Source organism: Castor canadensis, chromosome 15 (genome assembly GCF_047511655.1).
Source record: "Castor canadensis chromosome 15, mCasCan1.hap1v2, whole genome shotgun sequence".
In the NCBI taxonomy this organism is placed as follows: domain Eukaryota; kingdom Metazoa; phylum Chordata; class Mammalia; order Rodentia; family Castoridae; genus Castor; species Castor canadensis.
This window is the reverse complement of record NC_133400.1, coordinates 13,284,993-13,310,654: the sequence shown is the minus strand read 5'-3', so window position 1 is coordinate 13,310,654 and position 25,662 is coordinate 13,284,993. Positions and strand designations below refer to the sequence as shown.

Below are 25,662 nucleotides of genomic sequence, written 5' to 3'. Positions count from 1 at the left end.
GCTCTGTCTTCTGTGTCATTACTCAATGTGTCTCCCCCATCATCAGTACCACCCTGTTGTTTTACTACAGTGGGCAGTACCCTCCCTTTATTTTTCTCCTGTAATGTTTTAACTATTCTTGACTCTTTACACTTCCTTATAAATTTTAGGATGAGCTTATTATCAGAAGTTTTCAAACCACTAAAAATGCTGATCTTGTAAAAGGGTTACATAACAAAAAACAAAATAGGCTCTCACACCAAAAAAATCAGGTTTTAGAAGAGGTATATGATTTCTATAGCTTTATTTTACTGTGTTTTATAAATATACATGCTCACTAGGACTGCCAGACTTAGAAGGAAAAAAAAACATGTTTTCCAGTTAAATTTGAATATTTTAGATAAACTAAAAAGAACATTTTGATATAAGTATTTCCAAATATTGCATGGAACATTTTATACTAATAGTATTTTTGTTTATCTGAAATTTAGGTTTAACTGGGCATCCTGTATTCTATCTGGCAGCCCTAGTACGTATTCACACCCATATCCTTAATACCGTTTTACTAACTGTTTTTCCCTGTATCCTCTGTTTAAGAAAACAACCTTGCTTAATGTAATGTTGTTCAATATTACACAGCACAGTCGTGAGCTGCATAACAACATTTCAGTCAACAGCAGATTACATATGTAATGATGGTCCAATATGACAATATCACCTCGTGACATTACAGCAATCTTAGTTTATGTAAGTCCACTCTATGGTTTTAGTTCAATGATGAAATCACCTAATGACACATTTCTCAGATCATGTTCCTGTCATTAAGCAACACATGACTATTTTTTTTAGAATGTGTCACTCAAAGTAAACAATGGAATTCTATGTTTTTGTCATTGGAAAAAAAACAGTATATATTATTTTCAAAGCAAGAAGCAAATTCTTCTTTTCTACATTTGAAATGCCCAGGTAGACATGCAACAAAATAAAGATCTTGAATCCACATAAAATCAGCATCCAGCCTTCCTTTTCAGATTTCTCCAAAGAGCCCCATTCTTTGGAATCCAGAAAGTATTTCTACAAATCTCAACCTCAGGTAGGAACAGGGATTTTCCTGGATCAATGAGCAGAGCAGAAATTTCCAATGAGACCAACAGCAGTTCCTTTTCTCCCTTGGACAGATCTTGAGACAGCTAAAGGGCTATGATTCCTACAACACCCTGCTGCTACCTCCCCGCACCCCAGGAGAGAAGCTGCCCCCAGAAGTGTATGAGTACTTTAAGGAGATAAAGAAGTCAAAAGAAGAGCAGATGAAGGCGAAATATCTGGAAAATCTGGCACAGGATAATGGTAAGAACTCAATGTGGAGAGTCCTTGGCAACAGCCATTGCCCTGGCCCCTTTGAGTGACAGGTTCCTGAGTACCTGTCTGGTCCTGTCATCCCCATGTTATGGACGTAGAGACTGCATCACAGTCTGCTCCTCCTGTAGTCCTCGAGACTAATATAGATAGAATACTTACTAGATTCTGTGCTGAAGGCTTTGTACCTACAGATGAGAAACTGAGTCACAGTGAGGCTAAGTCCACAGTTGTAAGTGGAAGAACCAGGATTCCTACCCAAGTCTCTCTGCCTTCAGAGTCTATGACTGGTGGTAACCGTTATACTCCACTGCCTCCAGTGGGTGTGCCCAGATATTGCAAAGTAATGTGTCACGTTAAGTAGAAAATTAGTGCCCTAAAAGGGGGAAGAGGAGGGGGACTCATAGGGAAAAGATCATCCCCTCCATGGTCCTCAAGGCCATTCATGAGCTGGTCTGCACTCTCATAAACTTGCCCTTTCTGGCCCAGCTCCTGAGTCATGCTATCATCTTTCAAGAGCCTCTGTGTGTTCTTGAGAAGAAGGGCCCTTTGCTGACTTTGAGGACTATGTGAATAATGATGCTGTACCCCTCTCCTTCCTGCTTCTCTGTCCCTCATCCTGGAAATGTCCCCAGCCTGTTCTGGCTTGCTCTCTTCTATGTAACAGTCATCACCTAAGTAATCTTTTTTCATATCTGCCTCCCCCACTCGACAAGAAGCCATGATCATGTATTCCTCACTTGTAAATCCAACGCATGGGACAGCAGCCCATACCTGAGCATGCCCAGCAAATGTGTGCCATGTGAGGAAATGGACCAATAGACTGAATGCAGTCCTTTCCCTTTGTCCTCTTTGTGGTCTCTCAAGGAAAAAGAAGCACTCAGAAAACATTTGTTTGGCAGAGAAGAAGGCTGCCTCCCTACCCAGTCTCTTAGTCATGCTTCTTTTTAAAGTACTGTGGTAGTTTACTGGAGCTGCCATAACAAATGCCACAGACCAGATAGCTTAGCCAATGGAATTTACTTTCTCATAATCCTGGAGTCTATAAGTTCAAGATAAGGTATCAGTAGGATTGATTTCTTCTGAAACTCTTCCTGTGGATCATTGTCTTCCCTCTGCGTCTCCCTACTGTCAGTGCCTATGTCCTGTCCTCTTTGCTGACACCAGTCAGATTGGAACAGGACCCTCCCATGTGACCTTAATTTTACTTAAACTAGCTGTTTAAAGTCCTTATCTCCAAATACAGCCACTTTCTGAGGTACTGAGGGGTTAGGACTTCAACATATGAGTTTGGGGGAGACACAAACCCACAGCTATGTTGCAAGAACTGAACGGAAGTACTGGGGAAAAGATCAATGACAAGAGGCTTCTGTTATTGAGTCAGAGAGCCCACAGTCAGGGAGAGGGTAGGAAGCAAAATAATTAAATTCAGAGAAAACATCCAATAGCCTGAGGCAGGAGACTTGGTGGGCAGCCATGTATGGAGGATCTTGTGAGAGCAGAGAAGTGCCTTGTTCCTTTGTGGCGCATACACACCATTGTTATAGGCTTGCCTTGCCATTTGGCCCAACGGAAGATGGTCTGGAGCCAAGAATAGTGGATCTTGGGGGACCCAGGCAGGGACAACCTCTGCCTCTCACCAGTGCTTCTCTGAACATCCATTCACATTATTCTCATGCTATATATAGACCATCCTTCTCTGCTTCCCTGATCACATCCCAGGAAGGCCAGCTGCCTCAAGTCACATCATCACCATTCACAAGAGGGCTGTAGGCTCTCAGACTCAAATCCCAATTCTGAACAAAAAGGATGTCTTGCTCCAGTACCCACTGAGATGCTGTGAAAGAGAGGAGAATAGGAAGGTGATAGGGCCAACAAAACGGCAGTGCTAACCATAATGTGGGAAATGTTCATAAGAAGGTTTAGGGGAAATCAAGCTATAGACTGGTATGTATATTATGATCCCAAGTGTAATTCTGAAATTTTAAAAATTAAAACTCCAAAAGGTTGCAGCTTTCCTGTACCAGTGTTATAAATTTCAGCTGCAATTCCTGTCACCATTTCTTTGTCTATCTCAATCTCTTTTTACAGCTGAACTTTATAATTTTTGGCTCTTCTGAATTATCCAATTTTCTGAACAAATGTATGTTTGTTCTCTAAATAAATGTTAAAATGGAGAAACACTGTGCAAAGAAACTTCTAGACAGCCAACTGACTACAGTTCTTATTTGTTGGGATTGGATAGTCTAGGTGATGGCTTTTCCTCTTTGTCTCTCCATGTTGCATGTTGACCCCATCTCCCTTGTTCTCCTCCCAACTCTTCCTCATTTGTTCTCATCCTTTGCTCCCTGACAGAAGAGGAAGATATAGCTGCATCAGAACAGGGAAACTCAGCTAGCACAAAGAGGACATCACTCAGCCAAGGGATCTCCCTCACGTCCAACCTGGAAGAGCGGCACAATGTCGTGGATTCCAAAACCTACCCAGATGAAGATGAGGATGAGGAAAGCCTGGAAAAAATAGTGTTTCAAAGTAACTAAGCATTTTGTTTGGGGACCAGTTCTTTCTAAGCAGAAATGAGAAGACTGTTCAGTAACTTGTCACCTTTCTCCATAAAAAATGTCCTCTCTAGGCCTCCTAGCACTGGCTCCCAGCTTAGCACACCTATTCTGCCTTGTGTGAAGACCTGATCCACCCACTCACAGTGAATTATGACTACAGAAGTCTGCTGAGGAGCTTAGCATATGACATATTTTTCTTGCCACAGTTATTTGCATTTTAACTAGACTAAATCTTAATTTGAAGGCTTGAATCTTTAATGCTAAAATTCCAGCAGACTAGGAGGTATTTGGAGAAATATTCTGGGGGAATGGAGAGCATTCTTCCTAGTGTCCTTTCATTTGGACCATTAGGAAACACTCCTTTTGATCTCCCAACATTATTGACCCATTTTCTGGTATTTAAATATGCAATTTTCTGGTCCCTAAAATATGCAAGATTTTGAAGCTGTATTTAGAAAGTTGGATTCACTGAAACTGAGTTTGTGGGGACTATTTGCCAGTCATTATAGAGCACAACAAAGTATAAGCCATCTTGTCATGTGTGCCCATCTTGAGGAATAGAAATTATGAGCCAGGCTAAAACCAATGATGACTAAGTCATCATTCTTAGTCCTAGTCAAACTTACCAGGTGAGAGGCTAATGCAATGGTATAAAGGCAGAGTTCCTGGCTCTATGTCTCATGCTTAATCCACCTGACTCTGCTGACCTTCCCGGAAGTGGCTCCTGGTTTCCCATGGCAACCAGTACCCACCTCACATCCTGGCTCTGCTCACATCTTTTGTGCCTGAGCTCTCCCAGAGCCAACCTCAGACACCCTATGGAGACAGAAGCACACCACGATGCTTAGCATGGAAAAACCTGGAAACCAACTAAATGCTCATCAGGAGGGGACTAGTTAAATTATAATAAATCCAGACAGTGGAATTTATTTAGCAGCTATTTAAAAAGAATGTGATAGAACTATATTTAAGTTTGTTGAAAGATGTATTATGTGAAAAGGCAAGCTGCAGAACAAAATTTAGAGCATGATCCTAGTTTGTTAATAAAACACCAAATGTGTTTGCAGTGACTATATGTATTTGGCTACTGTATACTACATACATATTCCTGCACCTTTCTTTTTTTCTATTATAGCCATCCCTCCAGACCACTACTTTTGCAATACTTTTGATTTAAAACAGAGTTTGGCAAACTTTTCCTGTGAAAATCTGGACAGTAGTATTTTGGGCTTCCTGAGCCATACAGTCTTCACTTAGTTACTCAACTCTGCCTTGTAGCATAGAAACAGCCAAAGACAATATACTATCAGAGCGGCATAGACATTTTCCAATAAAACTGTACCTATAGAAACAAGGATTTGACCTGTGAGCTATAATTGATCAGCCTTTAAAATACGAGTCATTACTTCGATAACTACTGTGTATTAATTCTATAATATGAATATGTCATCATTTATTCTGCCATGGCCCTTAATGGTGGAAATTCAGCTAGTTTCTAATATTTTGCTACTGTTAACAGTCCCCCTCTCCACACAAACTCCCTTTTTATTTTTCAGCAGTAGAGAGTCCCAAAAATAAAATTTGAATCAAAGAATACTTGTATTTTTAAATTTTGGTAGGTGTGGACAAATTATTAGCTCAAAGGGACACTCTCATACACAAGAGGTGGGTACTGCCACATTTGCCATTTTAAAACAACATTGTTTAAAAAGAAAAATTCATTCTCATTTCCACTGGTGCCCATGTAAATAAATTCTGGGGTGTATATCCACATGCACGTATGTGTTCTCACACACGTGTGTTTTTAATTTTCAGCAGACAAGATTCAGAGCCTTGACAGCCACTCTGCAGAGGAAGTAGGAGAGGTGGAAAACAACCCAGTGAGCAAGGCAATAGCTCGCCATCTGGGCATTGACATCTCTGCAGAAGGTCGCATGGCCAAGAGCCAGAAAGGCATTGCCATTATCATCCATGGGACACCCTTGTCGGGTATGTAGCGATTCTGAGGGAAGGTCAAGACCAAGGATGCCATGCACCCTCCATAAACTCTGTGGTTTCCAGAGTGGCAATGGCAGCAGAATGGTCAAGGAACATTTGCTGTTCCATTTGCAGAACAGCAGGGCAGAGTGATTATAAGCACGTACCCCAAGCCAAAAAGCCCTATGTCATATCCTTCACACCCTAGCGCCTCCACTTAATAGCTGTGTACCACTGGGAAAATTACTGAGGTTCTCTGTAGTAGGCATCCTTGTCTGTAAAAACGATACTAACATCTCTCTCTCTCTCTCTCTCTCTCTCTCTCTCTCTCTCTCTCTCTCTCTCTCAATTGGGTCTCAGTGTATGACTCAGGCCAGCCTTAATCTTGCTATCCTTCTGCCTGCACTTCCCAAGTGCTGGGATTACAGGCATGAACCACCATGCTCAGCTAACAGTATCTCTTTTATAGGATAGTTGTGAGAAGTAAATGAGAACATCTGTATAAAATGCTTATCCCAGTACTTAGTACATAACAAATACTCAAAGAGCTGATAGTATCATCATCATTATTACTGTAGTAACTATTATCATCCATACTTGTAACCATATCTGGAATTTAAATGCCTAGGGAAAAACATTCCAACGTCATGCTAAATAATTTCAAGGGACATTTTGCTAATCACAACCAGTCAAGGGGTGAGCCATTCTTTAATGAGGGTCCTTTACTGTCTTCAAAATTACATGTACCAACTTCACCATGAACCCAAAGGAGCAAAATCACCTGTCTTAACAAGATCATGAATTTGTAGAGTGATTTCCAATTTATGGAGCTCCTTCCCATTCATTTCTCTATTTAAACTTCACAACCACTCAGAGAAGAGAGATTGAGTGCCTCTATCTACAAGAAATTAAGGTTCAGAGACCCTGCAGAGTGTCTGCCAAGGTCATCCAGCTAGTAACTTGCAGAACAGCAGGACTTTTGTAGGATGCCCTGGAGCCTTGAAGAAGGGCAAGGAAACCTTTTCTAATCTGATTCTTTTCACTCAGAGTGACACATTCATGGAACATCTTCTTTGTTCTCATCACTGAGAGATTCCAGAAATGTTTTCATAAGTAACAGTCCATCATTCCTTCCTTTGAAGAACCTTGTCTTGAGAAGTCATAAACCAGAACCTAAAAGTCTAAGGCCAAATCTGGAGCCACATACAGAATCAGACAAAGCAGTTAAAAATATGACCAAAAATGTTTTAAAGATTGCTGCCCACATTAGCTCATGGCCATTTTTGTGCTGCACTAAGAGGAATGTCAGACACATGGTCAATGGACTCATAGAAATTTAAGAGAGAAATTTAACCCTGAAAATGTATGAGTTGGAAGGAGCCACTGCCCCATTCTAGGGCAGGGTCTAATCACATTTTCATCTGGAGATGACAAGAATTATAAAGGAGAATATCAGCTACAGCAATTACAATCCCACCATGCTTGTGGAACCTTACAGTGTTCAAAGAGTCATTGAGCCAACTAGTTTAATAGTCTCAGATTTTTTCAATATTGGGGATTTTTCCCCTTTGGGATTTATGGTGAGGTTAGAATATATAATTTAGGAGCCAGGTATAGTGGCTTACACCTACAATCCCAGCTACCCTAGAGGCAGAGAGAGGAGGATTGCAGTTGGAGGCTATCCCAGGCAAAAAGTTAGCAAGTCCCTATCTCAACAAAAACAATCCAGATGTGGTAGTACACGCCTGGTGTCCCAGTTACACAGGAGACATAGGTAGGAAAATCACAATCTGAGGCCAGTCCCAGACAAAAACACAAGATTCTCTCTGAAGAAAATAAAATAACCTAAAGTGAAAAGGGCTGAAGGTGTACCTCAAGTGGTAGTGCACTTGCCTAGCAAGCGTAAGCCCTGAATTCAAACTCTCTCTCTCTCTCTCTCTATATATATATATATATATATACACATACATATATATACACATATAAATATACACATACACACATATACACATATATATACACATACATATATATACATATATGTATATATGCATGTGTGTATATATTATGTGTGTATGTATATGTATATATGTGTATATGTATGTATGTATATATATGTGTATATACATGTGTGTATATATGTGTGTATATGTATGTATGTGTATATATATGTATATATATGTGTGTGTGTATATATATATATGGCAATAAAAACTCTTTTGCATATAACTTATATGCTAAAGGATTATCCACAAACTGTTACATTGCTGACCTCACAAGTACAAGTCAAGAAAGAGAGGAAAGATACCTCATTTTGATTGATACATCTTTGAAAAGTTTGAATTTTTTATGACTTTAAAAGCATTGAGATGTTAGCAAAGATCCAAGACATTCAATTATTTAAAACAAGAGGGAAGAATATATGCAAACCCTTTGGCAATGTTATTTCTAAAAATTTCTTAGGAATACAATTAATAATGAAAACAATGATTAATTAAATGAATGTTCACTGTAAGCGCTGTTTACCATAATAAAAGCTCAGAGCAATTGAAGCCTTCAACACAGGGAACTGGTTGATTAAGCCAGTATATTCATGTAGTGACTTATATTGCCATTAAAAACAGTATCTTTTATACCTGTTTATACCAACATCAGTCACAATAGCCAAAAAGGTAGAAACAATCCAAATGGCTATTAATGGATGAACAAATAGAAAAAAATGGGAAATTTTGGGTGTGCTTTAAAAAGGGATGAAATTCTGATACATGCTACAAACATGGATGAACTTTGAAATTATGCTAAGGGAAATAAGTGAGATACAGAAGGACAAATATATGATTCCACTTATATGGAGTACCAAGAGTAGTCAAATCCATAGAACTAGAAAGTAAAGTGGAGGTTTCCAGGGGCTGGGAGGAGAGAGGTAGGAATCAGAGTAAATGGGGACAGAGTTTGATATATAAACATGAAAAGGTGCTGAGATGGATGGTGGTGATGGCTGCACATCAATATGAAAGTGCTTAATGACACTGAACTGTGCACCTAAAATGGTTAACATAGTAAGTTTCAGCCATGCACCAGTGACTCACACCTATAATCCTAGCTACTAGGGAGGCTGAGATTGGGAGGATCACAGTTCAAAGCCAGCCCAGGCATAAAAAAAGTTTGTGAGACCTCCTTCTTGGTAAAAAAACTGGGCATGGTTGCACATGCCTGGCATCACAGAGACAGTGGGAAGCTTAAAATAAGATCATAGTCCAGGCTGATCTAGTCAAAATATGAGACCCAATCTCCAAAATAACCAAAGTAAAAAGGCTTGAGGGGGTGTGGTTCAACTGATAGTGCACTTGCCTTGCAAGCACAAATTCCTGAGTTCAAACCCCAGTAACCATAATAATAGTAAGTTTCATATTACATTACCACAGTTTTTCTTTAAAAAAATAGTATATACAGGTGTATTGAATGTAATGAATAGAAAGATATTCATGATATATCATTTATATAAGAAAAAATGTCATACTTACGACTGGCAATTTATATGTTTGCTATTGCAAACAAATAATGACAAACTTGTGACTTAAAAAATACAGATCTATACTCTAGTAGGCCTGGAGATCAGTAGTCCAAAATTCTTACATCCTTTCTGGGGACTCTAGGGACAGTCCATTTCCTTGTCTTTTCTAGCTTCTAGAAATGTTGCCCACATTTCTTGACTCGGGGTGACTTCCTTCATCCACAAGGCCAGCAATGTACCATCCTCCAGTCTCTCTTTCTTCTTTTGTAGCTTCATACACTTTGTGTGAATCCAACTTTCCTGCTTTTTTTTTTTTAAATAAAGACCCTTGTGAGCCAGGATAATCTCCCATATTAGGATCTGTAAAGTGATCACACCTGCAATCTCTTTTACCATATAATGTAACATATTTGCAGGTTCCAGAGATTAGAACAAGGACATCTTGCAGTGTATGGGGGGGGCTACTATGTAACCCATTACTTTTATCAAAAATATAAATAACATCATTACATATGCAAACTTAGCTGCAAAAGGCCAACTGAAACATCTTTAGATGAGTAGATTATGGATCTTATGCTCTTGTCTGTTATTTCTGAACATTCTGCCTTTTAATGAAAATACTTTGAAATAAGACAGGTTACTCTTAAAGTCAAAATAGTTTTCCTGCTAGAATAAGAGACAGTGTTTTGAAGATCATCTGATAAAATCAGTTTTTACGCTGAGGACAATAAAACCTAGTGAGGATGTGGGTTGCCATGCATACTTGTCTCAGTGGCAGGATTAGGACCAGAACTGTGGCCCTGATGCCTGCCTCAGATCTTCCTTCTCTGCTGCTACAACCTCCAGGTACTTGTGAGGCTTGGAGGCAGAGCACTTCGATCACTGTACACAGGACTCTGTTCTAGAGACTTCTGTCTTGCACACTGAGCAAGTGAGAACCATGAAATTCAATTCTCTGACCTTTTTCATAGGAAAGACAGCCAATGCTGTCAGCATAGCCAAGTACTACAGCGCAGCCTGCTTGAACATTGACTCTGTTATCCTGGAAGCTATGTCCGATGGCAACAACAGCCCCGGGATGCGGGCCCGGGAGCTCTGCATCAGGGCAGCCATAGAACAGTCCATGAGGGAGGCAGAAGACTTTGGTAAGACTTCATTCTCTCCAGCTGGCACCCCTTCTGGTAAGCACTCCCTTTTCTGTATCCCCCACTGAACTTCCCTCCCACACAGCCTGGTTTAAGTCTGACTTGTAATATGCTGCCATCTTATCCCAGAGAAAAACTCTCTTCATCAAGCATGCAAATGTCCATCCCTGTCCAACGCAGGTGGCTTTTGGCACAGTAGGGAATAGAATGGTGAGTGGATGCACTTTTGGTGGGCTGAAACCCAGAGGGAAACCAAACTTGGGCACATTCAGCACAGAGAGAGATAATGTTGCAGTAGATGTGCCAGCTTCCATGAAGGAGCAAGTTCGGGGTAAGTGGATCCCAACAACAGTGATTTGGGAAAATTTTTCATAGAAATAGGCTTTGAAGGAGTAGTAGAAGATTATTAATAGACAAAAATAGAGACAAGGACATTCCAGACTAAGAAAGCAGGGAAGTTGATAGAAAGCCATGTGTGGGAAGGCAAGTTAGGGCCAATTATAATTGACTTTGCTTAGGAATTTGGATTTTGTTGAAGGAAAGAGGAACTGGGGCAGTTTTCACCTTGGTATCCCAGCAATCAGAAAGTCATGATAGGAAATAAGCTCCTATAATGTCTTGTAAAGGAAGAAGAATGATCCTGGGCCAGGTGGCCCTGTATCTACCTGCATGGACAAGAACTGAAGGAGTAGGAGGGATTTAAGATTTTTAGCCACAGAAACTAAGAGAGTAACATCACTTACCAAGATAGGGAACCCAGAAGGAAGAAGAAGATTGCTGGAGAGGAAATAATTGAGCTTTTGAATCCCACAATAGTGAAACCTGATGTGGCCTTCTCATCAGAAGTTGAGAATCCTAGCTCCAGCCGGTCAACTGAGGAACTACAAGGCAGGCAAGCAGATGCCTGGTGGAAACTATATTGAATACAAAGCAGAGTACCTACTCAGAGCAGAATCCCTTTCATGTAAATAGTCATAACAGCATGACATAATTTCTAATAATACTGTCATAACTGTAGTTGTTAAAACTAGTTGGGGCTTTCAGGGGCATCCCCTCCTCTCAATACCTCTGCTTATAGAAATGGAAGTTCTTTTCTGTGAAGATAAGAAAAACAACTCTTTAGTGGGAACCTGCAGCAATATGCTAATTCTAGTTCTCTTACATTTTTGTTTCCTTTTCTGATAAACTACATTTCAGAGCAATCTGTGCAGCTGTGTTAATGTCCTAGGCCAAATGGTGAATATGAGTTCCTTACATGGGAAAGCAACATCAGGCTAGAGTCAATTGAAGAAGTCTTCCCCAGCCAAGTGAAAGGGGCAGCCACCAGGGTAGAAAAAAATCAGCCCAGAAAGAACCAGAATGAGAGAGGAGGGCCTTGGGGAAGACTAAATTTTAAGAGTTGGTGGAGGAGAAGCCAGGGAAGGCTCAGATGGTGGGTGAAAGGTCCTGAAGGCAGGGGACTGAGGAGAGTGGACATGAGGGAAGAGGAGGAGAGAACCCTCCCTAGGGTTCTGGAAAGGGGAAGGTGGAAGGGGCTTGCTCATCCTCCTGTCTTAGTGTTTTCTCAGCCTTTTCTCTAGTTAACATACCATTTATTTATTTTATTTTGTTGTCCTCTGGGGAGAACATGAGCTTCTGGGGTCAAGGATTTGTGTTAATTTTCCTCACAATGTATTCCAAGCACCAGGAGCAGTGTCAGGCACATAGTTGATATATAACTAAGATTTGTAAAAAGGTATTGAATCAATAATGAGCAAAAGGGATGGTGGAGTGGCTCAAGTGGTAGAGAGCCTTCCTGGCAAGTGCAAGGCCCTGGATCCAAACTCCAGTACTACCAAATAAATAAATAAATAAAATAATGAGCAGAAGCAGAAAGTGCTGAAAGCTCTATTAGACTGAGCCCTGAGTTGATTTTCATAGTCCAGAGGTTCCTGGTGCTTTTGGGAGCTCTTAGTGGAGGGATTAGGATGTAACCTACATTTGCTATCTGCTGTGGAGTTGACAGGCAGTAATGAAGTGGACAAATCCAAATATGCCTGTGCCAATCAGAAGGCACCAGACACAGGGGGCTACTGAGCACTTGAAACATTGCCAGTCTAAACCAAAATATGTGTTGGTGCACAGTACACACTGGAATGCTGAAGTGTAGAAGAAATAGGAGAGAATTAAAAACACTAATCGTTTTTATTCATGCTTTATGCATTGAAATAACAACATTGTTCACATATTGGGTTAAATAAAATATATCATTAAAATTGATTTTTAGCCAGTGACTCACTCATGTAATCTCTGCCTCTGGGAAGGAAGATATCAGGAGGATCATGGTATGAGGCCAGCCCAGGTCTCAACCAATAAGATCTCATCTCAACCATTAAGCCAGGAATGGTGGTACACACCTGTGGTCCCAGCTACATGAGAGGCATAGGTAGGAGGATCACAGTCTGAGACCGGGCCCTGGCAAAAATGTGAAACCCTATTTGAAAAATAACTAAAACAAAAAAACAGCTGGAGGTGTGGTTTAAGTGGTAGAATGCCTGTGTAGCAAGTGCAGGGCAGGTGCTAAGTACCCTACTACTGCCAAAAAAGTTTTTTTTTAATGTAACTACTAGAAATTTTTTAATCATAAGTGTATATGGCTCATGTCATGTGTCTATTGTACAGAGCTAATGTAGAAACTGTTTTGAGAAACTGCGCAGGTCAGGAAGGGAGGGAGGAAAGTGAAAAGTTTTATTAGGATTATATCTGGAACTTGTTAAAGCATGGAGGGTGCCTTGGACAGGGAAAGGCCAGGGGCACATGGACACTGTAGAAGAGATTCCACAGCAACCAGTGAAGGGCAGGGGTGAGCAGGGAGGGGCAGGATCCACAGTGAAGCCAGCAATCATGTAGGAGGCTGGGCAGTCATGACCAAGGTAAGATCACCACTTCTGAAAGAGGCAGGCAGGGCCTGGAGGGACCTGAGGTGAAGGGGATGGGCCAACCTGGGACCAGCCAGTTCTATAATGAGCAAGACTTCACTGCTTCCACCTCTTTACTCCCCCAGATGATGCAATGTGGAGTCCCTGTTTCTAACCAGGGGGACCGGAGGAGGGAGTGGCATGAAAAGATAAAGCAGAGGGAGTTGTAATAATACCTCTCCAGGGAATCCTGGGGGCTTGTTTGCTGAAAGGATGAGCAATGAGTCTTAGTCTCCTGCAGAGCTGGAAAAGTATGGCTGCCTAGCACACAGCCACATCACTCTACCTTAGAAGGCCAACAACGTCTGCTACAATTCTGTTTTCTTTTGGGGATACATAGTCCATCCTCAAGGTTAGAATCCCAGAGGATACAATGAGACAGCAGCTTCATGTAGTAGGGAGAGGGGAGTGTTGGGGGACTTGGAGACTAAGAGGTGTCAGGAGTTTATCATAAAGATCAAAGCTTTCCTGCGAGGGTTTTTCTCAACAGCTTTTAAATAATTAGAATTTCAGAAGGGAGCTTCTCAGTGGGTAGAGGTTTGGAAGGGTGGTGTTCTGATTAGGAAAAGAGTTGGGAGTGAAAAAGGAGAAATTAATCTCATTCTATTTGCCAACAATTTCACTCTAACTACTTATTTGTTATTTGAGTGGCTCTGCTGGGAGCAGAGATGGCCCTCCCCTAGCTCTTCCTTAGCCTCACCACTACCTAAAATCTCAAAAGGTCAGGCTTTGGATTTCCAAGGCAAAGCCATAGTGTGCCAGCAATTTAAGAAATTATTACCCTCTGGGCTAGAAGAGAAAGTGCAGGCATACCAACTGAGGCCCTGTTGGCAGGATGAGCAGTAAAGAGCCTGGAACCCCAGGCCTAGCTCTCCACTGACCCATCATCTAATCTTCAGTGAGTAGAGTCTCCTCTTCCAACTTCCCACCCAGGTATTTAGCTACATTTGGGGATGGCTTTGTATTCCTTAAAAGAGTGACACAGTGGGCTGGGGGAGTGACTTGAGTGGTAGAGTGCCTTCCTAACAAGTGCAGAGCTCTAAATTCAAACCCAATACTGCAAAATTAAATAAGCAAATGAATGACTAAATAACTAAATAAAAACAGAGAGTGACACTAGGTTTCAATATGCCACCACCTCTGCCATTTCCTTCTTATCCTATGGTGACTTTTAATAAAAATTCACTTTCTCCTACTAGCCCAGGAAGGTTCTCTAAACCAAAATGCCACAGGACAACAACCACCACGACTGAGCACTGAGAACTTAGGCAAGTTTAACTCAGAAAGCACTCTGGTAACCCCGGAACTTAAATCTGGAAAAGCCGTGCGTGGAAGCCTGTTGCTCCCCAAAAGCAAGGCAGATAGCCATGGCTCTGGGTCACAGAAGCAGCATCACCAGCACCAGTCTGAAACACCACAGGTAAACCCGGGCCCTCTGGGAGGAGAGTTGGATCCTTTCTCCTTCTCATCATCCTGAAGCCAGGCTAGTGCCCTTTGTTTCTATGGGTATCCTTCCCAGGTCAGCCTAAGCTCTGTCCCTGCACCACTCCTAAAATTTACATTCACCCAACTGGTGCCAGGAAGTACCTTTTACATTATCAGTACTGAGTTAGCACCACTCCTAAAATTTACATTCACCCAACTGGTGCCAGGAAGTACCTTTTACATTATCAGTACTGAGTTAGATGCTGGCAAAGTGAAGATAAAATAAGGTCTACTAGAGGAGTGGCTTAACTGGTAGAGTACCTGCCTAGCAAGTGTGAGGTCCTGAGTTCAAACCTTGGTACCAACAATAAAGAAAGCAAGATCTTTGACCTCGAGCTGTACTAATGAAGAGTCTCATAAGGGAAATGTTCACACTTGTGAATATTTGCAAAAAAAATGAGATTATTGAGAAAATAGAGGTATGAAAGAAATTAAGTTGGACCATAGGAAATGGCCAATATTCAAACCATTTTGGCACTCCATAACAGCAATTTCCTATGGTTCAAGCTAGTACTAAGGGAATATGAAGGATGAAACCACTAGCACAAATGATAAGAGAGATACAGAAGGAATTTTGGAAGTCACAATTTGATTGACAAGCCAAGGGACTTAGAGAGCAATCTTGGCCAAGTAGCAGATACTAATGCCAAAGATAGAGGAGTGACGTGAGTAATGAGTTGTAGGTGGGAAAGTGAAATCAAGTAAGTAAGGGCATTTAAGATGCTTGAAAGAAAGGGTAAAAAGATGTAGTATGTGTAAAAAGGACAAACCCAAAGTGAAGAGAGTCTGGTTTTGGAAAGGAAGTAGAGGCAGAAGTAAGTGTATAAAGAAAGTATCTCCTAGGTGACAATCTACCCAAGACAAGATGAGATTCCAGAAGAAGATAGGAAGGGCAGGATTAAGCATAGTTAAAGGAGAAGGCAACTGGCTTCCTCTGGGGTTAGTAAAGGTAGAAACTGATACAGATAAAGGTGGGAGAAGCAAGATAGAGAATGGAAATGGGGAGGATCTTGCTGAATGATTCTGTGATGTATACAAGAGACATGGTCTTGTGCAGGAAGCAATGAAGAGGGTGGGCTTGCAGGGCACGCTGGAGTGAAAAAAGCACCAATGTCTCTACTACGGTGGATAGAACCAGAAATTGGTGAGAGACAAAGAAAAAATAGTTAAGAATGGTGATGGCCCAACCTAGACTGGCAATCATAACTTCAAAGTTGTAAGATTTCTCTCCAAATGGCCCCAGAAGCCCTCATTCACAGGCATAGAGAGAAGAAATTTTGATCATTTCAGTGAGTGGGTGGGTTCAGAACTAGAGTAAGAAAGTTGAGATGACATTGGCAGAGAACCAGCCTACATAGAGAAGGAATTAAGAAGAGGACATAGAATGTGAAAACAGGAAGTATTAAATGTCAGTGGGCCTTACTACAGTTAGAGAGTGCTTCAAGGGCAGTGGGAGAAGTTGAGGTTTCAGAGTGGGTTGCTGAGGGGGATGGAGATGCATGATGGTCTTTGTAAGAGTTGAGGCTTATGCATTGGATGTAGCAGATGGATGAAGATTGCAGGTCTTCAAAAGAAAGGATACATGAAAATTGAATTGGGTCTGTGGGTGGAGTAAAGATTTAGGTTCTGATAGAAGAAGACGAATGGGACAAAGGTGAGGGTCTTGATGGAAGAAGAGGCCTGCAGGTTAGATGGAGCATCTCACAGGGCTGAATTTGTGCCAGATGGAGTTTCTGATCATTACTTCAATTTTACATTCATCTAACATCTTGAAAACTGAAAGTATTTTGTTTTGGATCACCATCTTTTAACCTTCTTTTTCAGGATATAAAATGCATATAAATAGGGTATTAGGGTAAGTCATTTTCTTTGGTTTGGTTCTGTTCATATAGAAGTAAGGTAAGGCTTTTTTAGAATACTCCAAAGGCAGCAGAAAATTCCAGTTCTGACTCCAACCCCTTCATAAGTAGGAAATCTAAATGTCACAGTAGAAAGTAGAGCTCATAGACACCCCCGCCAAGCAACTGCCTATACTGTGCTTCAGTGTGACAGGCCCTAAACAATCTGGACAACACAGAGCCTCTGAGAGTGCTTTATCCAGACTCTTCTTGAAACTCAGAAACCATGGATCCTCCAATTGTGATTTTGTTCGTGTTTCAAATAGTAAGAAATGTGTGATGTGTTACTTAATGAAGATAGGGTCTATACTATAAGGCATTTTATTTACAAATCATTTTTCCAGGAAAGCACCAGCTATAAATCCTATCTTTTGAATAATATCTAATCCAACATTCTTGCTTCTCAATTGCATGTCCTCCTCAGCTGCCCACTACCATGACCATATCTTAGACATATGGTCACCATTACCCATAAACTCCAAGATCCCTACATTGTACATCCTATCTTCTGACAACCAACTTCAAACTAACTTTCCAGATGGCTTACTCTAGTAAGTAATGGGCCCCACGGAAACCTCCAGTCCACATTCTCACTTCCTGTGGTTCACCTCACTGTTTGGATTCCATAGTCTGTCACCATGGGCACTCTCTTGTGCCTTCTCTTTCATCATGTTCTCTAAACAAATCTCTAGCCCTCATAATGCAATTCTCTAGCAGCTGAATATAGATGGAGGGAAAATGACTCTCCTGAATGGTCTTAGTTTAAATTTAAGACCATGAATCTCAAGAGGGCCCTTTGGTCTGCCCTGGTAAGTTTTCCCTTCATTCAAAATGACTATTGTAGGCCCTCCTTACTTTCCTGACCTCTAAGATACTTTCTTCTCCCTCATTCTCAGCTGATGACCTCTCTGCTGATTTCATGGAGCTGGAGGCAAAGCAGAAGTCAAGCTCCTCATCCTCCCACCATCATGTCTCCCAGCCAGCCTTCTTCCTAACCCCGTGTTATGCTTCCCTGCAGTTGAACACCTGCTCTCATCAGGGGCTTATCCCACCACCTGTGCACTAGGCCCCTCCCTTCTCCCTTATTCAAGGGTTAAATTCCTGAAGTTGACCTTGATCTGCCATTTTCCCCACTCTATTGTATCCTTCCTTTTTCATGTCACCCCTCCTCCCCCTCCAGCTCTTAACTCATCCCTCAGCTCCCCTTCACTATAATTCCTCCAAAGGATTGCTGCAGCGACTACATCCTCATCCCCAGATGCCTCCACTTGCTCCACTGATTCCAGTGAGGCCTCTATACCACCATCCACCTCTGGCTACCTTCCCAGTGCTCACCCAGTTCCAGCCACATTGGACTCCTGTGTGCTTTCCAAACCCCTCAGCACACTTGCTGATCTTACTCAGAAAGGCCCTTCTCTTTTATCTTAGTCGTTGTGTCATATTACCCAGGTACATAGCCATTTACCAATCCTGTCATTGTTCTTTTCTTCTCTTACCTGGTCACTTCCGCCCTAGCACTCATCACTACCTGCAATTATATTACTGATTCACATACTAAAGTGCTTATTTTCCATCTCTCCCATGAGAATGTAAGGGCCACACCAGCAGTACAAACAAGTCAGCCTTGTTTGTTGTTGGATCCCTAGGTCCTGAGGATGGCCTGGTGCATTATGGGTGCTCAAAAAATATCTGTTAAATGAATGAACATATGTGTGCATTCACACAGAGAATCTCCACAATATTCCCACTTGAAGCTGCCAATAATTCTTTAATGAAGATAAGAATCTTCCATTTTGCCAGGCAATCCCCATTTTACAGCTTAGGCACTTGGAGAGACTAAATGATCTTTCTTGAGGTCACATGGCTTATAATTGTAGTTGTTGAGCACAAAGCTGGACTCTGACTCCTGGTCCTCCCACTCAACAGATTTCCTCCAGCCCTCTCCTCATGGGGCCCACGCAGCGCCGGCTCAGTGTCAGTGCCAGTATTGGAGGTGATACAGGGCTGATGAGCTGTGTGTTACCTGATGAACTTCTTGTGCAGATCCTGGCAGAGCGGATACAGGTATGTCCACACCCACGTGCACAGAGCAGGCAGGCTTAGCACTTACACACTGTTCCCATCCTGTGAGCTGAGATTCTGGACCATTGGCCACTGACAATGGCTTAGAACCCAGAGACTTTGAAGATGAGTTTCCTTACCTCTAATGGTCATTTGTCCTTTTAACAGTTTTTACCAGTCTCTGACCCCAGCCCAGTCTGAAGCCTGAAGTCATTCCCCTTCTTAAAGAGCCAAGAGCAGAAGATTGCACATTCAAATAAAAAACAGAGTAGTATGTTAAAAAATTATAATTTGGAGCCATTAAAAGTTAGAATTTAGACTACATTAATTTCTATAAATATGTTTACATTATATGTTTATATTAAATGAAACATGTTTCATTTAATGTTTATAATTAAATGAAAAATGTAGATAATGAAATAGTATGTAAAGCAAAATTACATTTCTATATAAGTATTTATAAATGATATCACATACATAGTAAAGACTCTTATTGTACATGTTAACATAGTTGTCTTTGGTAGCAGGCTATAGATTTCAGATTTATATTTCTGAATTGTTTTATAATGACATATTGCTTTTAAAGACAGGAGACCAACACTGTTTCCAATTTTTTCAATATTTTTATAACTTAAAGAAACAAGACCAGCAGGACTGGGAAGGGTATCATGTAAGCCTGGCTGCTGCTTATGGTTTGCAGACGGAAAGCTAAATTGCTCCCCAGTTCTGGTTTTTCAAACTGGGCCACTATTTTACATTTAAACAAAACAAAACTAGACAAGATTCCCAGAAGACTGTCCTCACCAGAAATGGTATTTGCTAAGGTTTGGGCTGCTACTGCATTAAAGGCACTCTCAACTGACTTGAGCGAGGTGTGTGCAGGTGTCATTATGTGTATGGGTGTCATGTACCCAGGCTGGGGGCTGAGAGACATTGGTAAAGCCAGTGGTGCTCTGCTACTCATGAACTGGTCTTCGATAAGACAGGAAGCTTGCTTGCTCTGTTTCCTTCATCAACAAAGTCTTTCTCCAAAGAAAAGAAATGCCCGCTGAACTAAACAGGATGTTTAGTGATACAACCTGTTTACATTCTGACACAGCTTCTCATCCCACCAAATGCAAGGATCAGTTCCTTGCCAGTGGCAGCCGGGTCCTGGACCACACTTTGAGGAACACTGACTGATCCTCTGAAGGGGGCGCTGTTTTCTCGCTCCCTCCCTTGTTAGAGCGAGCTTTCTCTCTCTCACTCACTCCTGGTTATTACTGAACCTAACTGGGCTTAACTGGGGGCAACTGGAGATTCAGAAAAGATGCAGGATAGACAGACAGACAGAAAGTGGAGTCAGGTATGTTGGGCGCTCAGGTAGAGACACCCAACCCTCATTGCTTCTTTTCTCTATCTTTATTCTTTAAGGCCTCACTCCTTGCAGTTCTTTAAAATCTTGCTTCTAAAGTCTTCTTTAAAGACTCTTTCCTAAGACTTTCCCTGTCCCATGTTTTCTCTTAGCTTATCTTTAGCCTAATCGCTCTTAAAGTCTTTTGCCCCCAGGCTTGCAGCTTTTCTTTAGCATTGTCTCTTTAGTTTTCTTAAAGCTTGGGTGCTCAGACAAGCAAAGTCTCAGTCCTCTATCTTGCACTATTCCGTGTTCTCTTTGGCTTTCTTTAGCTTCTAAGGCCTATGTTAAAGTTCTTTCTTTGGCTTTCTTTCCTAAGGCCTCTGTTAAAGTTCTGTCTTTGGTTTAGCTTGCTAAAGCCTGTGTTACAGTTCTTGGTGCAGACTTTCTATCAATCCCTCTTTAGCCATACTTTTCCCTTCAGCAATTTCCCTTTAGCAGTTCTTTCCCCTTCAGTAATTCTTTTTTCCTCCCAAAAGCTTCCTACACCAAAAAGCCCAAAGCAAAAGAATCAAGCCAAAGCCTAAACCCAAACAGCCCAAGGCAAAAAGCAAAGGCCCCCAGCCCTGGGGCCTTTTATCAACAGCGGCAAACAGGGTGGAGCAGAGGCTCTGGGGGAGGGGGCGTGACATTGTAACAGGAGAAACCTGCGTTCCTACTTCTCTGAAGCTTAGGAGACACAGCTGTTGTGCTTTTTTCTGTTTCCTGGCCAGGGCTGTGCCTATCTGTGCCTATCTCAGCCTACAGGTAGAAGCAATTAAGCCACATCTCACCTTGCTTACGTCCAGTTCTCATAGGCTTTTCATAATCCGCTCTCCACAATCCTCAATGGTTGATATCACAAAAATCATTGCACTCCAAGGCAGTGAGCCCACTAAGGAAAATACAGAGACTGCCTTGTTACCTGTTGTTCTGTGCGTGGGACAGCTCGTTTTCATCATATTCTATATGCCTCATGAATCTTCCCAGACTCTTATTCTGACATCTTGTTTGTTCCTTTATTCTATAGAGACATAGAGATCTTTTGTGGCTGAATAGATATTTTTTATTCTTTCTTTTATTTCATGACTATAACTTCCTTGCTCTCTTTGGTTCCAGCTAAGTGACTGCTACCGAGGAGTGGTGTTTGATAGCCTTGACACACTCTTCGCTCGGAATGCACCTGCCGCCCTCCTCTGCCTGCTGAAGGCCATCGGCAACAGGGAGCACATATATGTTCTCAACATGGCCCAGGATTACATGTTCATGAAGGCCCAGGAGAAGGCCAAAAAGGAGCAAGAAGGCAAGGCCTCTAACCTCCCTGGCTTCCCTTCCCAAGTCCTAACAGGTCTTCCTTTTCCACAGGGCCTTAGGCTTTTCAACCTGTTTACCTGATGTAATAGTCCACTCTGCTTAAGTGAAATTTTTACACTGGCTCTCTCACTGCTGTCTCACCTCTGCCCAAGGAAGTGGTCAGAGGCTTATGTGTCTCCTTTGATATGAGGGGCCTGAGACAGAAGCAACCTGTTGGAGGGTAGATAATGAAGGCTGAACCTGATCTCTACTTACAACAGGCTTGGGGAGAACTCACATGGGGCCATCCTGACTCCAGGTTGCTTTGCTGGTTTGGTTTAAGCCAACCACATTTCCTGTAAAACTAGAGGGATTGGTAAATTTTATAAAATGGCCTCTATATTCGAGGCTTCTGTGTGCTTGGCACTACTGAAGACAGTTTGCACACTTTGGGTCATTTAATTCTGATAGTAACTCTATGAAAATCATTGTCCCCATTTTAGCTCAGAGATAGAAGAAATCTTGTCAATATCACATTGTACATTAGTAAGAGAACCAGGTCTGTGTGACTCTAAAACCTTTTCTTTTTCTGTCATGCCAATGGCATAGGAAAAAACCATCAATAATTGAAAGATTTGATTGTAAAATAGATACACACAACACAAAGTAATGTTACTTAAATTCTCAGTTTAGTCAGAAGCAGACCTAGCAAAGCTTGGCCTCTGGAGGACAGTGGTGACATTGTCCCTGGAAGGCAGAACCCTGCCTCTGATAGGGCACACTACTGTTCTTTGCTTGGGCTTACCTCTCTTCTGGCACAATCTACACAAATCATCGTGCTCACAAACACTGAGCTGCCATCATCCTTGAAAGGAACTCAAAGGCTGCTTCCTTAATTCTCATCAGAGAAAAATCAGGACCAAAACCAAGCATCCCCAGAAGTATTTCACCCTTTACCTTCCTGGTTTTCTGGAAAGCTCATCTTCTCATTCTGATCCACTTAAAAGAAATTGCTACTTTTCATTTTCTCAGTTACCTTTGGATTGAAGATTCTCCCAGTTAAATTGTGGGCTCCTTACCCCTAGATCATCTACCTTTGAAAAAAATCCTAAAGTAGCATACAAGAACAGTACTATTATATTAAAATCTAATTGAACATGCATAAATGTGCAAGTTACTAGAGTATTCAATCCCTACAACTCTAGGAAAGAGGAATCATTCTTCTTCTATGTTATTACCTCTTGACAAGTAACAGGGGATAAAACTCAAAGGCAGATCTCTGAGTCCAAGCTCAAACCTGCAAGGATGTAAGGTGAGGATGCTGGATGCTATGCTGGGAAGTATGACCTGGAATCTGTAGGATAAGTAGGGGAATTCCTCTTGGTTTGCAAATAACTGTCACCCTGTGTACTTTGGTGGATGCTCATAATGGGTAAAGACAGTGGGTGGCATATTAGTTTCTTATCATTGCTGTGACAAACTGCTATCTTAGTCTGCTCAGGCTGTCATAACAAAATACCATAGACTGGGTAGTCTTTTTTGTCATAGTTATGGAAGCTGGGAAGTCCAAGATCAAACAGATTCAGTGTCTGGTGAGGGCCATAACCTGGTCATAGAAGGAGTCTTCTTGCTGAATTCTCACCTGGTGGAAGAGGCAAATCAGCCCCCTCAGCCTCTTTTTATAAAGGCACCAGTTCCATTTGTTAGGGCTCCATCTTCACACCCTACCTGTTAGTATTATCATATTAGGGATTACACTTTCATATATGAATTTGGGGGACTCAAACATTCAGACCATAGCAACTACCAGTTTGGTGACTTAAAACAACACAGGTTTATTATGGTACAGTTCTGGTTTCAGAAGTCCTAAAAACAAGGTGTTAGCAGGGCTGTGGTCCTTTGGAGGCTATGGTAGGGGAGAATCCTTTTCCTTACCTTTTCCAGCTTCTAGAAGCCACCTGCGTTCCTTGGCTCATGGTCCCTTCCTTGCAGCCCTCCAACTTCTCCCCTTATCACATTTCCCTCTACTTCTGTGTCACATTACCTTCTCTGACTCTGGCTCTCCTGCCTCCCTCTTACAAGATCCTTGTGATTAGATTGGACCAAGGATTTAGTTTAATGACATCTGCAAAACACCTTCTGCTACAGAAGGTAACACATAACACATTCATGGGTTCTGAGAATTAAGACATGAGCATCTTTGGGGGCTGCCATTCAGCCAACCACATATGAAACCCAAATTTGGCACTGTGGGAATGAAAGAATCCCAGAAGTGAGTAGGAATGCCAGCCACCCACCTGCCACCTCTCGCTGTCACAGCTTGGATAGGCTGAGAGCTAACCTGCTGTTGGCCTTGACCTCCCCTCCTCTCTCCACTCCCCCACATAGAGCACAAACGCAAGGAAGCTCTTCAGAAAGAGAAGGAGCGTCTCCAAAACATGAATGAAGAAGAATATGATGCCTTGACAGAGGAGGAGAAAATCGTGTTCGACCGGCAGGTGTGGCAGTTGCTCCGGGAGAGGAAGAAGAGGTGGGCACCAAGGGCAGGCAGGAACAGAAGTTGTTCCTGGGAGGAACTCGTAAGGAGACCAGGGTTGGCATGGTGCATTTTCAGCTCTTGGTCACAACTGGGAGGGGAGCAGTAGCCACAGAAGACCCAGGAGGAGACCTGCCTCCTCAAGAGAGCAGGAAAGCACATCATGCACTCTCCGTCTTTCTGCTGGGGGCATTTGGGAACCGTAGGAAGCACCCTGGGGAGGGGCTTCTGGCCCTTGTGCTATCCCTGGGACCCTGCCGGCCTCCCTACCAAGTACACTTCCATACATAGGTGTTCACAGCTGATGACTCAGCATCCACTCTCCTGACATGGCTATAGTGGCTGCTCCCCACAACTCAGTCATTTATCTTACTTCCTAAGCCTTCCTCTTGGTTGTATTGTACATCCCATGAGGTCTGGCTGCCTCTGTCTGTGATCCCTGACCTGGGCAATTCCCCCAAGACCCAGGGCAGACTCACAACCACCAAACACAGCCACCTTCTGTTCCCCTCACTGGGGACCATATAGAAACAACTCATCCTGTCTATACCACCTAGAGCCCTGGAGAGTTTGGGAGGGGAGCACTCAGAGATACAGGTGGGCAGTGGGGCATATGTTCTTTCTTTCCTCAGATCTTCAAACATAGCAGGACTAGGTGACTCTATTGCCTACCCACTCCTTGGAGTTTTCAACATTGGAGGGGCGGAGCCAAGATTCTTACCTACAATCCTGGTTTGTCCTCTCCCTCCACCTCCAGACTCCTCCCACTGACCCCACAAATGCTTTTTGCACCCCTGCCCCTATAGCATACTGTCAGCCTTTCTCCTGCATGGTGTATTATAGAAACATCTAGCTCTCCAGAGGCAGGCCAAACCTAGCTTTGGTATACTGAAAGAATCTTCTTTCTCACCAAAGCTTCTGCTTACAAGTGTTGTCTTCACAGTGGACTTAGAAAATGCAGAGCTGCAGTGAGTTTGTGTCACACACACACACACACACACACACCATGAAGTTTGATGAGTTAGCCTTAGTGAGCAGAGAGCCACAGTGACCAGAATCACCTAGAGATTCCTGGAGATGAAAGGAGATGGGTTAGATATTTTCAAAAGTGCTGTCCCCTCGCTTGTTCACCAGCTTTGGTCTCTGCTATTTGCTGCAGGACGTGCACAGAAGAAAGGGAAGGAGAGGAAAGTGGCTTTCAGACCCAGTATCACGGCTCCAAGCTAGCCATGATAAGGACTGCTATTCTAAACACCATTGCTTATTGTCTGAACACCAGATGTGACAGGATAGGAGGCTACACTAATACCGGAACTATCTTTGAATGTTGTTTTTCAAAGATCAAGCGTATTTTCAGCACTTGACTCATTCTTCCTTAAAAGGAAATTCAAACCGAAATACAGATTAATTGAACAGTCCTCCTAGTTGTGGTTAGCTAATCGGATTTACTGAATAATCATTCAAAGATAGATGTGGCCCATTTCTTTCCTTCTTTCTTTCCCTTCTTTGCCCTTCCTTCCTTCTCCCT

At 42.3% G+C, this 25,662-nt stretch overlaps 1 protein-coding gene across 1 annotated transcript in view; it reads left to right on the top strand.

The window, feature by feature from the left end:
• Nucleotides 1-25,662, top strand: part of Hydin (HYDIN axonemal central pair apparatus protein) — a 397,410-nt gene that overhangs the window by 274,779 nt on the left and 96,969 nt on the right. Inside the window, exons 37-44 of the mRNA XM_074055707.1 lie at nt 1,158-1,326; nt 3,691-3,867; nt 5,712-5,885; nt 10,359-10,532; nt 14,689-14,909; nt 18,799-18,936; nt 21,425-21,608; nt 23,987-24,128. Coding sequence (XP_073911808.1) covers nt 1,158-1,326; nt 3,691-3,867; nt 5,712-5,885; nt 10,359-10,532; nt 14,689-14,909; nt 18,799-18,936; nt 21,425-21,608; nt 23,987-24,128 — 1,379 coding nt within the window. The remainder of the gene's footprint in view (nt 1-1,157; nt 1,327-3,690; nt 3,868-5,711; nt 5,886-10,358; nt 10,533-14,688; nt 14,910-18,798; nt 18,937-21,424; nt 21,609-23,986; nt 24,129-25,662) is intronic.